Source organism: Gadus macrocephalus, chromosome 3 (genome assembly GCF_031168955.1).
Source record: "Gadus macrocephalus chromosome 3, ASM3116895v1".
Taxonomy (NCBI): domain Eukaryota; kingdom Metazoa; phylum Chordata; class Actinopteri; order Gadiformes; family Gadidae; genus Gadus; species Gadus macrocephalus.
This window is the reverse complement of record NC_082384.1, coordinates 2714856-2727219: the sequence shown is the minus strand read 5'-3', so window position 1 is coordinate 2727219 and position 12364 is coordinate 2714856. Positions and strand designations below refer to the sequence as shown.

The 12364-nt window shown below is 45.3% G+C and overlaps 1 protein-coding gene across 1 annotated transcript in view; it reads left to right on the top strand.

Moving 5' to 3' along the window:
• LOC132453342 (nucleosome-remodeling factor subunit BPTF-like) overlaps window positions 1-12364 on the top strand; it is a 185466-nt gene that overhangs the window by 55505 nt on the left and 117597 nt on the right. The window contains exons 12-15 of the mRNA XM_060046187.1: window positions 7207-7336; window positions 7712-7847; window positions 8096-8416; window positions 8592-10422. Coding sequence (XP_059902170.1) covers window positions 7207-7336; window positions 7712-7847; window positions 8096-8416; window positions 8592-10422 — 2418 coding nt within the window. The remainder of the gene's footprint in view (window positions 1-7206; window positions 7337-7711; window positions 7848-8095; window positions 8417-8591; window positions 10423-12364) is intronic.

Genomic DNA, 12364 nt, shown 5'->3' with positions numbered 1-12364 from the left:
CAGAGGACCCTGCCAAATGGTCCATATGACAGTAGACTGCAGTGAACTGGCCATGGAAGCCATCGTGTCCCTTAACCCCACTGGGGAATAGGACATTCACTTCCAGGTCCACTCCAATGGCCTTCAGCTCCCTCATTGATTTTGGACTAAAATTGTACGTCTTCCACACCAAATGTAGCAGATCATATAATTAACCAATCATAGCATTGTCCCTCTGGACTGACAACGTAGCCAATTCCAATCTGTAAAGATACATCACAATTAATCTACAAATAGATAAATTACATTAATATGAGAATATGAACAACAGCCTATATAATGAGGCCTACCTGTGAGGAATACAGTGAAAGGGCACAACAAAATCTCCTGCATCTCTTTGTAGAAGCGCTATAACACCCCCCTTGTGGCCTAGGTTAACTGCAGCACCATCAGCACCCAGAGCAACCATTTTCCCCAGCCAATCTGCACACTGATGCCCAAGCGCAGCAAATGCTTGCTTTGTGGCAGAATAAATTCTTAAAGAATAAAAAATATCACACAGGTCACTAGCCTATAGATTGCAAAAGGGAAACGGAAAAATGTAACAAATAAAAAGTTAAGAAAATTGTATAGTATTCCTAAATATTATTAAAAATGAATAAATTAAAAGTTGTTAAAAAGTTTACAATATTTAGGAATACTATTACATTTTCTTAACTTTTAATTTATTCATTTATATTTCGTTATCTCTCATGCTGTAATTTGTCTGGGCCTTCAAACGTACCTTGTGCATGTCCATGCTCCACCTCGACGTGTCCAATTAATATGCTGACCGGCCGTCCTTTCCACAAAATGCGGCTGTAGATAATCACGCACTCCTTTGTAGAGATGTCCGTGTCGCCGTCGATCATGAAAGACATATACGTGGCGTTACCAACGTCCGCAGCTGTCTTCTTCTTTAATGTATCTCCTATTACACCAATAAATTGGGCACATGCCGTATCATTGCTGTAGGTCGGGTTGACGTTTAATCCATTTTTCTTCATCAAAATAATCTCTGACTTAAATTTGGTGAACGGCATTTCCTCCTTTGCAATGTTGTATGCAACATTACATTTTATGATCATTTCGGATTCCTCTGAGGACCTGATTACTACTGCCTGCCTCTGAAATGCAGCTGGGAGAGCGGCAACTTTATCTACACATTTGGCACGGCATATTGTATGCTTTTTGGACATGTGTTTTTTTAACGTTTCGATACGAAACGCCGTTGCCTCGCCTACGAATGCAGTATTACCGGCCATTATCTGACCGCACTCCCGACAGTAAATGCAGTGCATTGCATTCCGTCCTTTGTCGTATCTCAGCCAGGGAAATTGTGTCAACCAGTCATGTCTGAAAGAGTACATTTTGGGCTTTTTAATTTGAGTCTCGGGGCCAGGCTCAAACTCGGTTGTCTCCTCTGGTTCCGAATCTAATGTTATCGCCGAAGGACCGGGGCCAGTTGGCATCTTCCCAGGGACCGTCGCCGAGGTTTCCGTGTCTTGGCTGGATTTCTTAATGAAAAAGCTTTCAATGTTTCTACCTCTCTTCATTTTCACTTGTTTTGTCGTGTTTATTTTCTTTTCTGTTTCATTTAGGCAACTCTGGCGCTCACCCTGCTCAGGTCGATCGCACGCCTGCGATGGAGGCGGGCGGGGCGGTTAAGCCGGGCGAGGTTGCCTTTTAAAAAGCAATGAAGGTCTGGCTCGATCAATAATACGAGGTTTATCGACGGCCTGTCCATATGTAGCGGCTCTTAAAAGAGCCGTTGTTTTCTCGCCGTCACACGCTTCTCGTTTGCCCCATCATAGCTTTATATGATGTTAATTACAATCCAACAACTGCCGCCTCATCGGCTCAGGGATGCCCGGGGTCTTTTCTCTACCAGGAACAGAAGGATCAAAATTACTTTCCCTACTCTTATTTTTTTAAAGTTAAAATCTACACTAATCTGTTTCCACCTCACCTGTTGTTTCAGCAACATTTTGTCTGCTGTCCTCCTGGCCTATATTAATCAGTATCTCTCCTGAACAGCCCGGCCCCTGAGAAGCACTGGGTTGTTCAGCACTGTTTGATGCCTAGGAACATTTGAAATAAATTGATTATATATTTAATAAACATTTACTAGCCACAGCCATTTGACTGTTCAACTTAATTTCAGACTAAGCTAACTACCTCCTCAAGCTGCTCCGTCTTGTCTGGACGAGGCCTTTTTTGGTACAGAAAAAACTTTTCAATACTCTGGTTTAAAGCAACAAACATTCAGAGTCAGAATAAAATAATATTAAGAATAGAATGTAATAAATGTTTTCTATTATTTTTGATATGGGCACCGTATAGGCCTATCTAAACTATAACCGCATTTCATCTTAATCGCAGTGTTCGCTGCGTTACCAACGACGTTGTCTATGATGACGGGTGCAGGATGTTCAATATCAATAACGTTGAGTTCATAAAGCTAATATTACCTTTTCTGAGTTAACAAAAAATGTGGGCAGGTGTGTTAGACCACAGTATATCATACTAACCTTTGGTAAACTGCAAATGTCGCAGACCGTCTTCTCTGTGCCAAATATATTTTTCCATTGACCTCAAGCATTGCGCGTGGACAGGAGGAGCGGGCGAATCAGCCGTCAGTGAGTGTGCATGTAACTCTGCGTTTCCATGCGGACACATCTGATTCGCATAGATGTGGAAGAACAGCTCAATCGGAATAGAAAAGTATCATATCTATACGCCTCAATCGGTTCGGAATAGAATTCTATGCGGAATAGAATAGGTGGTGTAGTCCGCTATAAACACTAATTCCGATTAGTTTGGGGTTTAACAGCTGCAGTAGTTCGCAATTGGTTCACTCCGTCTGTACTTTCATGCACACCGAACTTTACCGCTGTCAAGGAAATTGGATTTATTGCCTGATTCACGTCTTTGTTATTATCACTCCGTAGTAGTTACAGTAGTCCGGTAACTTATCAACCCCAGCGTGTCCGGTTGCTAAGCGATGGGTGACATCAGCCGCGTTTACATGGACACATCTGTTCCGCATAGATTTCTATGCGGAACAGAAAATGATCATGTATACGCCTCATTCGGAATACAATTATCTGTTCGGCATAGATTCTATGCCGAATAGAAGTGGTGGTGTAGTCCGTTTTAATCGCCATGTATACACTTATTCCGAATAGATTGGGGTTTAACTTAGAGCAGCCGCAGTAGTTCGCCATTGGTCCACTAAGCTCCGTCTGTACTTTTAAGCACACCGAACTTCACCGCTGTCAAGGAAATTTATTGCCTGATTCACGTCTTTGTTATCACTCCGTAAAAGTAGTCCGGTAAGCGTGTCCGGTTGCTTAGCGACGGGACATGGGTGTTTATTAATGACGTGTCCGCGCGCGTCCGAAATAACTGTAAATGAGTAGGCTACTACTAGTACTTTTGCAGGCTGAACGTTAAAATACTTCTTAACTTAGAGAGATGGCATCTGCAGTAGTGCGCAATTGGACCTTCGAGGATTCCTGGTCACTAAATTCCCGTAAGACCAATTCCTCTTGTTTGCGGCGGAGCTTGGGGTAAATATAAAGATCTGACGAGAAATTGACGTTGCTGCGCTGTCCTGCTCCTTCTTAATTGAAGGAGCAGGCAGAGAAAAGCTCTATCCTGCTGTGCTTTCATTAAAATCAAATTTAAAATCCCCGATAGTGATAAGACATCCATTATGTCGCCGCCGGTCCAGAGATGTGTCAGTTGTGCGCGAGAGACACAACGGACACTTTTGTTACTGCCATGTATACAGTACATTCGGAACACATTTTAGGAACAGATCTATGCCGCATAGAAATCCATGCGGATCAGATGTGCCATGTAAACGCGGCTATCGGTGGGTTCATGTGTTAGCATCGTCGCTCTCGGTGTGTGTGTGTGTGTGTGTGTGTGTGTGTGTGTGTGTGTGTGTGTGTGTGTGTGTGTGTGTGTGTGTGTGTGTGTGTGTGTGTGTGTGTGTGTGTGTGTGTGTGTGTGTGTGTGTGCGAGAATGACAGGGAGAACGAGTGCTATGCGGAGATGAATGGACAGAAAGATTTTTAGATTTCAAAATGGCGTTATTAAAAAAAAAAAAAAGGCAGAATCAATTCGTGGCGCTCAATGTTGATTCTGTGGCGCCGCGCCACACAATGGTCTATGTATGGGAAACACTGACATTATCAGAATAACTGTATCATGTACTCTCACAGTACTGGGAAGACTATAATATTGTTTTTCCTCCCGGCCGGTTACACACAACTCTAAAACCAAGCTGATTGTAGTACCCTGGGTAACTCCATATCCCTTGGAAACAATACTGAGCCCTTGCCCTAGGTCTTGTGATGCTTTGTGTAAAAGCAGATCAACAAAGCATAAAAGATGAAGTCTCCAGCTCCTTTTATGTAATGATATGTCCATTCGTTCTGGTCAGGGTCCTTTTGGAGACTCCAAAAAAGACCTTTGGCTATCCAACATGCATACTGTAAACAAAAGTGAACCCAAACATGTAGAAGCATAATCTTGGTCTCAAATGAAAGGTTACCCTCTGGGCTTTCTTGTGAACCATTTAGATAGCATACCAGATGTTCTGATATGTAATGAGACGGGTATAACCAAACAAAAATCAAATTTTTAGCTATCCGACTCTGGGGAAGAGCCTGCTAGTTTACGCACACCCCTTGCGCATTTGTTTTCTCAACCACACGTGAGACGTTGTTTGACATGCTGGATATCGTCAGAAAGGTATTTTCATTGGCTATTAGGATATCTAAAGGCCAATTTCCACCGGAATCGGCACGGAAGCGCCACGGCAGCGAAGCGGCTGTGTTCCGTACTGCAATCCCCACTGGAAGCGGCACGGACACGTTCCGACAGATGGCTCAAGACGTGAATAATTATAATAAGTATTCATACAATATTATTCACGAGTTATATTGAAACCATATATATTATAATATACATTATAATATTTATATATACATAGGCCTACCTTATAATCAACCATACACATGACATAACCCATTAAATACGGTAGACCTATGATTTCTAGATGTCATGGCAACGTCCACTCGCGACACTGGACTTGCACATCGACGCAGACTTTCATTTCTTCTTTGCCACTGATTAGCTATTGATACCATACCATAGATAGACTGTATAATATATAAATACCCTGTGAATTGCATAGGGATCGATGTGAGCTCATGAATATTCATGCACAAAGGCAAACTGATTGGCTGTAGTCGTGTTCTGAGACACGGCAGCGAACCGGCAACTTTCAGAAATAGAAGAGACAAGTATCGTAAACGAAGTGCCGGTTTGGGGACGGTTCCGTGCCGTGCCGGTGCCGTATCCAGTGGAATAGCCTACGTTCCCTTGAATGGTTTCTATTATTTTCGGCGAGCGATTCGCTGCCGTGCCGCTTCCGTGCCGATTCCAGTGGAAATTGGCCTTAAGGCCCGTCCCCGACCCTTGCTGTCTGCTGGTGTAGCTGTCAATCAAAGTATACACGCCCCGTTTTGATAGTGATCGCCTCATTGGCTTGTAAGGCTTGTAAACAAGGAAGTATTGGTCTTACAGACATGTGGGCTCTATGTCACCGTGAGACCCTGGCAAACACAGCGGATTCAATGAATCAGACGACAATAGCAGAATTCAAACCCTGAATCGCAGTTTTCTACAAAAAAACATAGTAGCGTTTCGGTTTTCTATTTTTCGGCTGCTTTGTATAAGATGGCTTGTGCATATACACAATGTCATTACACTAAAATAATATTGATATTCGATTTCTGCAGATTCTTATGAACATTTCAAGACCCAACATGAAGTATCAACTCATTGCTAAGGATATCCACAACGACGATAAAGTTAGAATGCACCAAGGGAGGAGGAGGGTGAGGGGGGCTATTTTGACCTAAGACACTAGGATATTTTGGATTTATATTTGCCAAACATATCTATTCCACCATATGGTTGACATTGGATGACATTCCTGAGATTCTAAGCTTTCAAACGGTGTATGACATGACTATAACACGGAAATGTATGATGCCGAAAATTGACCAATCATGTTGGGGGGGAAGGGCTGGTGTAACGAAAACTTGCCCGCCGGCGGGATTTGACCATTAAGTGGTTAAAGAGATCGTCAAAACACTCGATCCCAGGTACGCGTTACCTGCCCGCACACACTTCAGCCAAATTGAGATGCCAAAACTATACGGCAATGTCCGCAAGCAAGTGGAAAACAAATCCATACTATTAAACATTAGTGTTTTTCAGAGATGGAAGTGACTAACTTTTTTATGCAGTTTTGCTGCCTTACTAGTATTTTACCCCTTCAGAGGGATGTCTATGCCTCAAATCATACCGTGATATACATTTTAGTCGATACCGTACAGCCCTAATTTGAAGGAACTATCTTGTGTTAAATTCGAGGTAAGTCATGCTTTTTGGAGCAAAAACAACAGCTATTTGTTTGCTTGATTCAACTAACGTTAGCTACCGCTTTTTCGATGTGATATAATTTACACTAATATTGTATTTTTAGGACCGAGTCAACCCTGAGTACTGCACGAATGTAGACCTTGCATAAAGTTAGTAAATTCTATCAACATAGGGCTATTTAGATAAATAATCTGGTAAGGGTGTTGTCCTAGGCTAATAAAAATACAGCAAATTTCTGTATAATAAAGGGCTACATTTTGCATCCAAGTCAGTTGATATCTTTTCATTGTATTGTGTGCTACAACCTCCGTGAATGATGAATATTCACGCTAAATCCAGCCCAGGGTAGCTCAGAATTCGAGTAGCCGTATATCGTGGAACGCCCCCCCCACCCCCCCCCCCCCCCCCCCCCCCCCCCCCGGACACTGTCACCTTTTTTACTCTGAGGAGTTTGCATGTCTGAAAAACAGCCAACTTAAGAATGCGTCTATATACTATTTTTTGCTCACCAAAGAACATTCCAACTCGTTATCATACAAAACATATCCCAGATCCATTTTAGACTGGATTTCTCCTTTAACGCCGGTGCCATTTGGTCGTGATGTCTGATTGCAGGGCCTTTTCACAGCAGGGTATTTTGCGTTCAGCAGAGTTTAACCGGCTCTTTAAGGTATTGCTGTGATAGTTTTGTGATTGAAACGGTGTTGTGATGATGTTAACCAGACTCCACCGCATGACGTCCATCGAGCGCGAGGAGAAGGAGAAGCTGAAGAAGAGGGAGAGGAAGCTGGAAGAAGAGGAGACCATGCAACAAGCAACCTGGGTCAAATACACCTTCCCTATCAAACACCAGGTACACACACACACAAACACACAGACACACACACATACACGTATATATATCCAGTTGGGCGCAAACCCCCAACCACATCAAACACAACCTGGCCACCAGCGGCCTGTAGAGAGTCGACCAGACCTGAAATTGGATGTCACAATAGGAGCTCAGGTCCTCCAGACCTGAGCTCCTTTGATGGCTGCCCACAGCCCTCCTGTTAACCATGGTGTTTGTGTAGCCCTTTCTACAGGGCGTGTTGGGGCTCTGTGTTTGTTGCGCACTGCAGCAGCATGTGAAGGAGTCCCTTTTTAACTGGGTTCTCCTCCCTTCCGCGTCATTAACTTGCGTCACTAACCTGCCCTTGTTCTCCTGTCCCCTCTCCGTGGGTTGAAGGTGTGGAAGCAGAAGGGGGAAGAGTACCGGGTCACGGGGTACGGAGGCTGGAGCTGGATCAGTAAGACCCACGTACAGCGCTTCCACCCCAAGCTGCCCGGGAACACAAACCCAAATTACCGCAAGGAACTGGAAGGTGCCACCCAATCACATCAAATACCTCTCACCTTGTCCCCCTGTTCTCATCATCTGTCGTCTTAAGAATTAAAACTATGATTCCAAATAGTTTGTATTTACTAGTATAGTCCTGTTTGGCTTTGTAAGTCATTTCCCCTTTGATGCATCCTACCCTCTGCAGGGTTCCCTGATCGCTTCAACCGTCCTCTCGTCCTGCTTTGATGTATTAGAATGCTGCCAATTCAAACAATCTCCCCCTTTTCCTAGATGCCAAATTTGGCGAGAAATGCACTCTGCTAGACCTGGGCAGAAGGCCCGTAACAGGGACACAAGATGAACCTCAGGAAGCTCCAGCGAACAGCATCCAGGAGCCCTTGGACTCCTCCATCACCCCCGAGGATCCAACAGAACACTGTCAGAAGGCTGAGAAGGGTAAGGAGGAGGAAGTGGAGATGGGGAAGGAGGAGGGGATGAAGACTGAGGAGGGGAAGGAGGAGGAGATGGGGATGGAGAAGAAGAAGAAGGAGAGAAAGGTAGATGTGGAGGACAAGATGGAGGTGGATCCTGGAGTTGAGAGACCAGATAAAGGTAAGACTGGGGGGGGGTCCTCTGCAGTCTGAACTATAAAAATAAAGTTGTGGGCCCAGTAGAGTAAAGAACATATTTGGTACGGGCAATTAGTCTGACATTATACTATCTTTGCTGAATTAATATTGGTTCATCTCCAAGTCTAATGCTGGAAATGTGATTTATGTCTTACAAGTTGATGCCCATCCAGGGACCAGTTTGCCAGAAATGGAGGCCAGCACAAAGCAGGAGCCCGCTGCTGTGTGTGAGCGCCCCTTCAACTACGACGTTGTTGATGTCAGCAAGGGCTTCCTGACCCGTGTCGCCTACAAGATGCTCAAGGCCTCAAAGCTGGACGGTCTACTAGATCGGCGAGTCAAACAACACACACTAGAGGAGAAGCAGAGGCAACAGGTCCCGACCTCCAAACCCCCGGCAGCCTCACAGCCTTCGGAGACTCCTTCCTCAGCACCGGGCACCCTGGTCCGGACGAGGTCTCCACTAAAGCCCCTGGCTTTGGCTCTGGCCCAGGTTCAGCGCACGACCTTGGCGGAAGTCAAGACCCAGTCATGTCCCTCTTTAGCAGGGACTCCTGGGTCAGGGACGGTGAAAGAGGAGGAGGCAGACTTGAAACCTGCACAGGAGAGTGCTTCTCATCCCCTGGCCCTTCCTACTGCAGGCACCCCATCTAGAGACCGTACTGGTTTGGAATCACCTTCATTAAAAAAACAGACACAGGAAATGGGTCTGCAGCAAAGGACTACAGGGCCCAATGCAGCTGTTTCTAGCAGCACAAAGCAAGAGGGTCCCTCACTGTGTGAGGAATCAGTGGCCTCGTCTGTACAACCCACTCAGAGCTCTTCGGGGCAACCAACTGCATGCATTCTAGCAGACATAGGCAAGCCTCGAGGTACTGATCATGGCAGTCCTGAGGTCTCTGTGCCTAAATCATCTGAACCTGATAATCTTGTAACTCTGAAGGCAGAAGAAAGGTGCAAAGAAGAGCATCAGCAGAAGATCCAAGAGGTCAGTCAAGGCAGACCGATGGAGGCAAACCCAGTTCCTGTTCAGATGAACGGCAAAGACAGCCTGGAGGGGGATGTGGAGGAGACGACTAGCCTCTGCATCAAAGTCAATAACAGCGTGGATAAGGTGGGGGAGGGAGATAGTCGCCCTGCTTTGCCCAAGGCAAAGCAGCTGGTCAATGGAGACATGGTCTCGCTGAACGACAAGTCAGAAGCAATGAGAAGCGTTGAACCGCACCCGGCTCCCAGCCGGAAAGAGACCGAGTGCCAGAGGGTTGCTTTGGACCAGGACCTCCAGCCTCCAGTGAAGATCGCAAGGCTGGAGAGCAGTGTAGTGGCGCCCCCCCCCAGCATTACCCAACAGGACAGCACCACGGAGGGCCGGAGGAAAGCAGCGGTGAGGGTCATCCGCATGCCTCCCTCCCCTGTCCCCTCGGCCCAGTATCCCAGCGCGGGGGGCAGTCTCATGGAGGAGGGCGGTGAAGGCGCAGAGCAGAGGACCACGGTTTCCATGGCAACAAAGATCGCCAAAGTGCCGGAGAGCAGTTTTGGAAACACAGCAGCGCCCGAGTGTAGCGCAGTATCCAACCTCACTACGATGACCAAATTTTACTCCCCCAGCCCCGACTGCCAATCAGAAGACAGCCAGAGCGAAACATTGACGCAAGAGCAAAGGACGTTGCTGTCGGCCTCCTACAGCATGCTGAACGGAGACGGTAATATGGTGGCGGTGATCCAATCGTTCTCCACCAAGGGCCGTGTCCGCCTCCTCAAATTCTCACGCACCAAGAAGGCCCGGTCGGACACGGCGCTGCCCTCCTACAGGAAGTTTGTTACCAAGAGCAACCGCAAGAGTATTTTTGTGTTGCCCAGCGATGACCTGAAGGTGCTGGCCAGACGGGGAGGTCTGCGGGAGGTGTCCATCTTCAACTACAACGCCAAGCCGGCCCAGGACATCTGGCCATACCCCTCTCCAAGGCCCACCTTCGGGATCACCTGGAGGTAGGTTATAACACTCACACCGGCCTCCTTAGAATATACTAAATCCTAATCACCTCCAGGAATCACTTGATTATCATGGTAGGAATAATGATAATTTAGAGGAGAATGTATCCCATGAACTTTGCTGAATTATTAAATTACCATGGTATGTCATCAGAGATTTAAGAAACATGATCTGATAATGGCAGACTACAATGCTGCAGCCTGTATATTCTCCTTTGAAATTAAGGCGAATACCTAGGTTGACAGATATGAAACAAACTGGCACAAAAACACAGGGTGCTGTAGCCATGGAAGCAAACCAAGTGGATCAACTGAGAGTGTACTAAGCTTTTAAGCTGTCTCCCAGAAGGACTTAAAGACGGTTGCCAGATGAGCTGGTTTATCACTTGCGAACAGTGTTGGGAATGTTACTTTAAAAAAGTAATTAGTTACAGTTACTCACTACTTGTTCCAGAAGGTAACTGAGTTAGTAAATGAATTACTCTATAATATGAGCAACTGGTTACCAGGGAAAGTAACTATTTGCGTGACTGTAAAAAAAGAAAGTTTCTATATGTCAAAGATTTGGATTTTTCTGAGCAGTTTTCACTCGGCCTTAATGTGCTAAATGGTTGAACTGTCCATTCAAGGCCCTGATATACTTCGAACTGAATTTTGATTTGCTTGGTTGCAAAGGCTGTGGAACACCTGCCGAATACTACAGAAATGCTAGTGGTGCAACGGTTCACGGGTTACCCGTGATCCGTACGGATCTACCCTCACAGTTCGGGACGCAAGTGATCCGCGGATCAGCTGATTAAAAAAAAATGTGTGCGTTCACGTGATCAGCGCATGCTTAAAGGACAATTCCGGTATTAACAACATCAAGTATCGTAGCGAAATTCTGTTTCTGTTGTGTTTTATTTGGCATTCCGTAAATCCCATTGAAACAGGAACCAGAAGCGGACATGTTTATGTTTGTTTGTAGTTTTTTCGCTCGGTTCTCCGTGTCAACCGTAGGGCTAGAACCGAGTGAAAAGACTACATCCAACCTCCCTTGAAATGAGCAATGAGTCTTCCAACCGAAATCAATGGATTTACATAATCCCAAATAAAACAAGACAAAAACTGTATTTCGCCACCATACTTGATGAAAAAGAAGATGAGGATGTCTGCATTGCCTGGGGAGAATGTAGACTCTAAACTCTCCCCAGGCAATGCAGACATCCTGAATAGTAAATCCAGGGTTAGATATTATTTACTATCCATGTTAAAAAATAAGGAATAATGCCTCAGATGGCAATTTTTTTAAATATTGACTATGCTTAAAGCGGGATTATTAGCAAATTGTTCACTTTATTTTGTTTTTACACTTTTGAAGATTTTATTTAAAGTCACATTTGTCTTGTTATCTTTATTGTTGTGGTTGATCCGAAAATGATCCGACCCGTGACTCAAAAACCGTGACACGAACCGTGAGTTTTGTGATCAGTTGAACACCTAGAAAATGCCAACTTTTCATCGGATTGCTCCGGACTGGCCATTTCTGCTGCTTCATTTAATCTGTTTGGTGTGTGTGCACGCGTGTGTGTGGCGCGTGTGTCCTGGCGCGTGGGTAAAAACACTGGCTCCGATTGGCTACCATGAAACATGACTGCCTTAGCCAATCATAATCGCTTATCTCGTTGTTAACCCACCCGGTCTCCTCACTAACAGTTTGTGTTTGGAGCCAGGGGTGCGTTTGGATTACGCAGTTTATTCAATTAATTCATAGTAATGTACCGCATTTAATGTACAGTAACGGTAACCAGCTACTCCTAGCTGAGTGTTGATGTGTCCCTGAGCAAGAGACTTAACCCTAACTGCTCCTGACGAGCTGGCTGTGCATGGTTGACTCTGCCGTCGGTGTGTCAATGTGTATACTAACCGATGTAAGTCGCTTTGGATAAAAGCGTCTGCT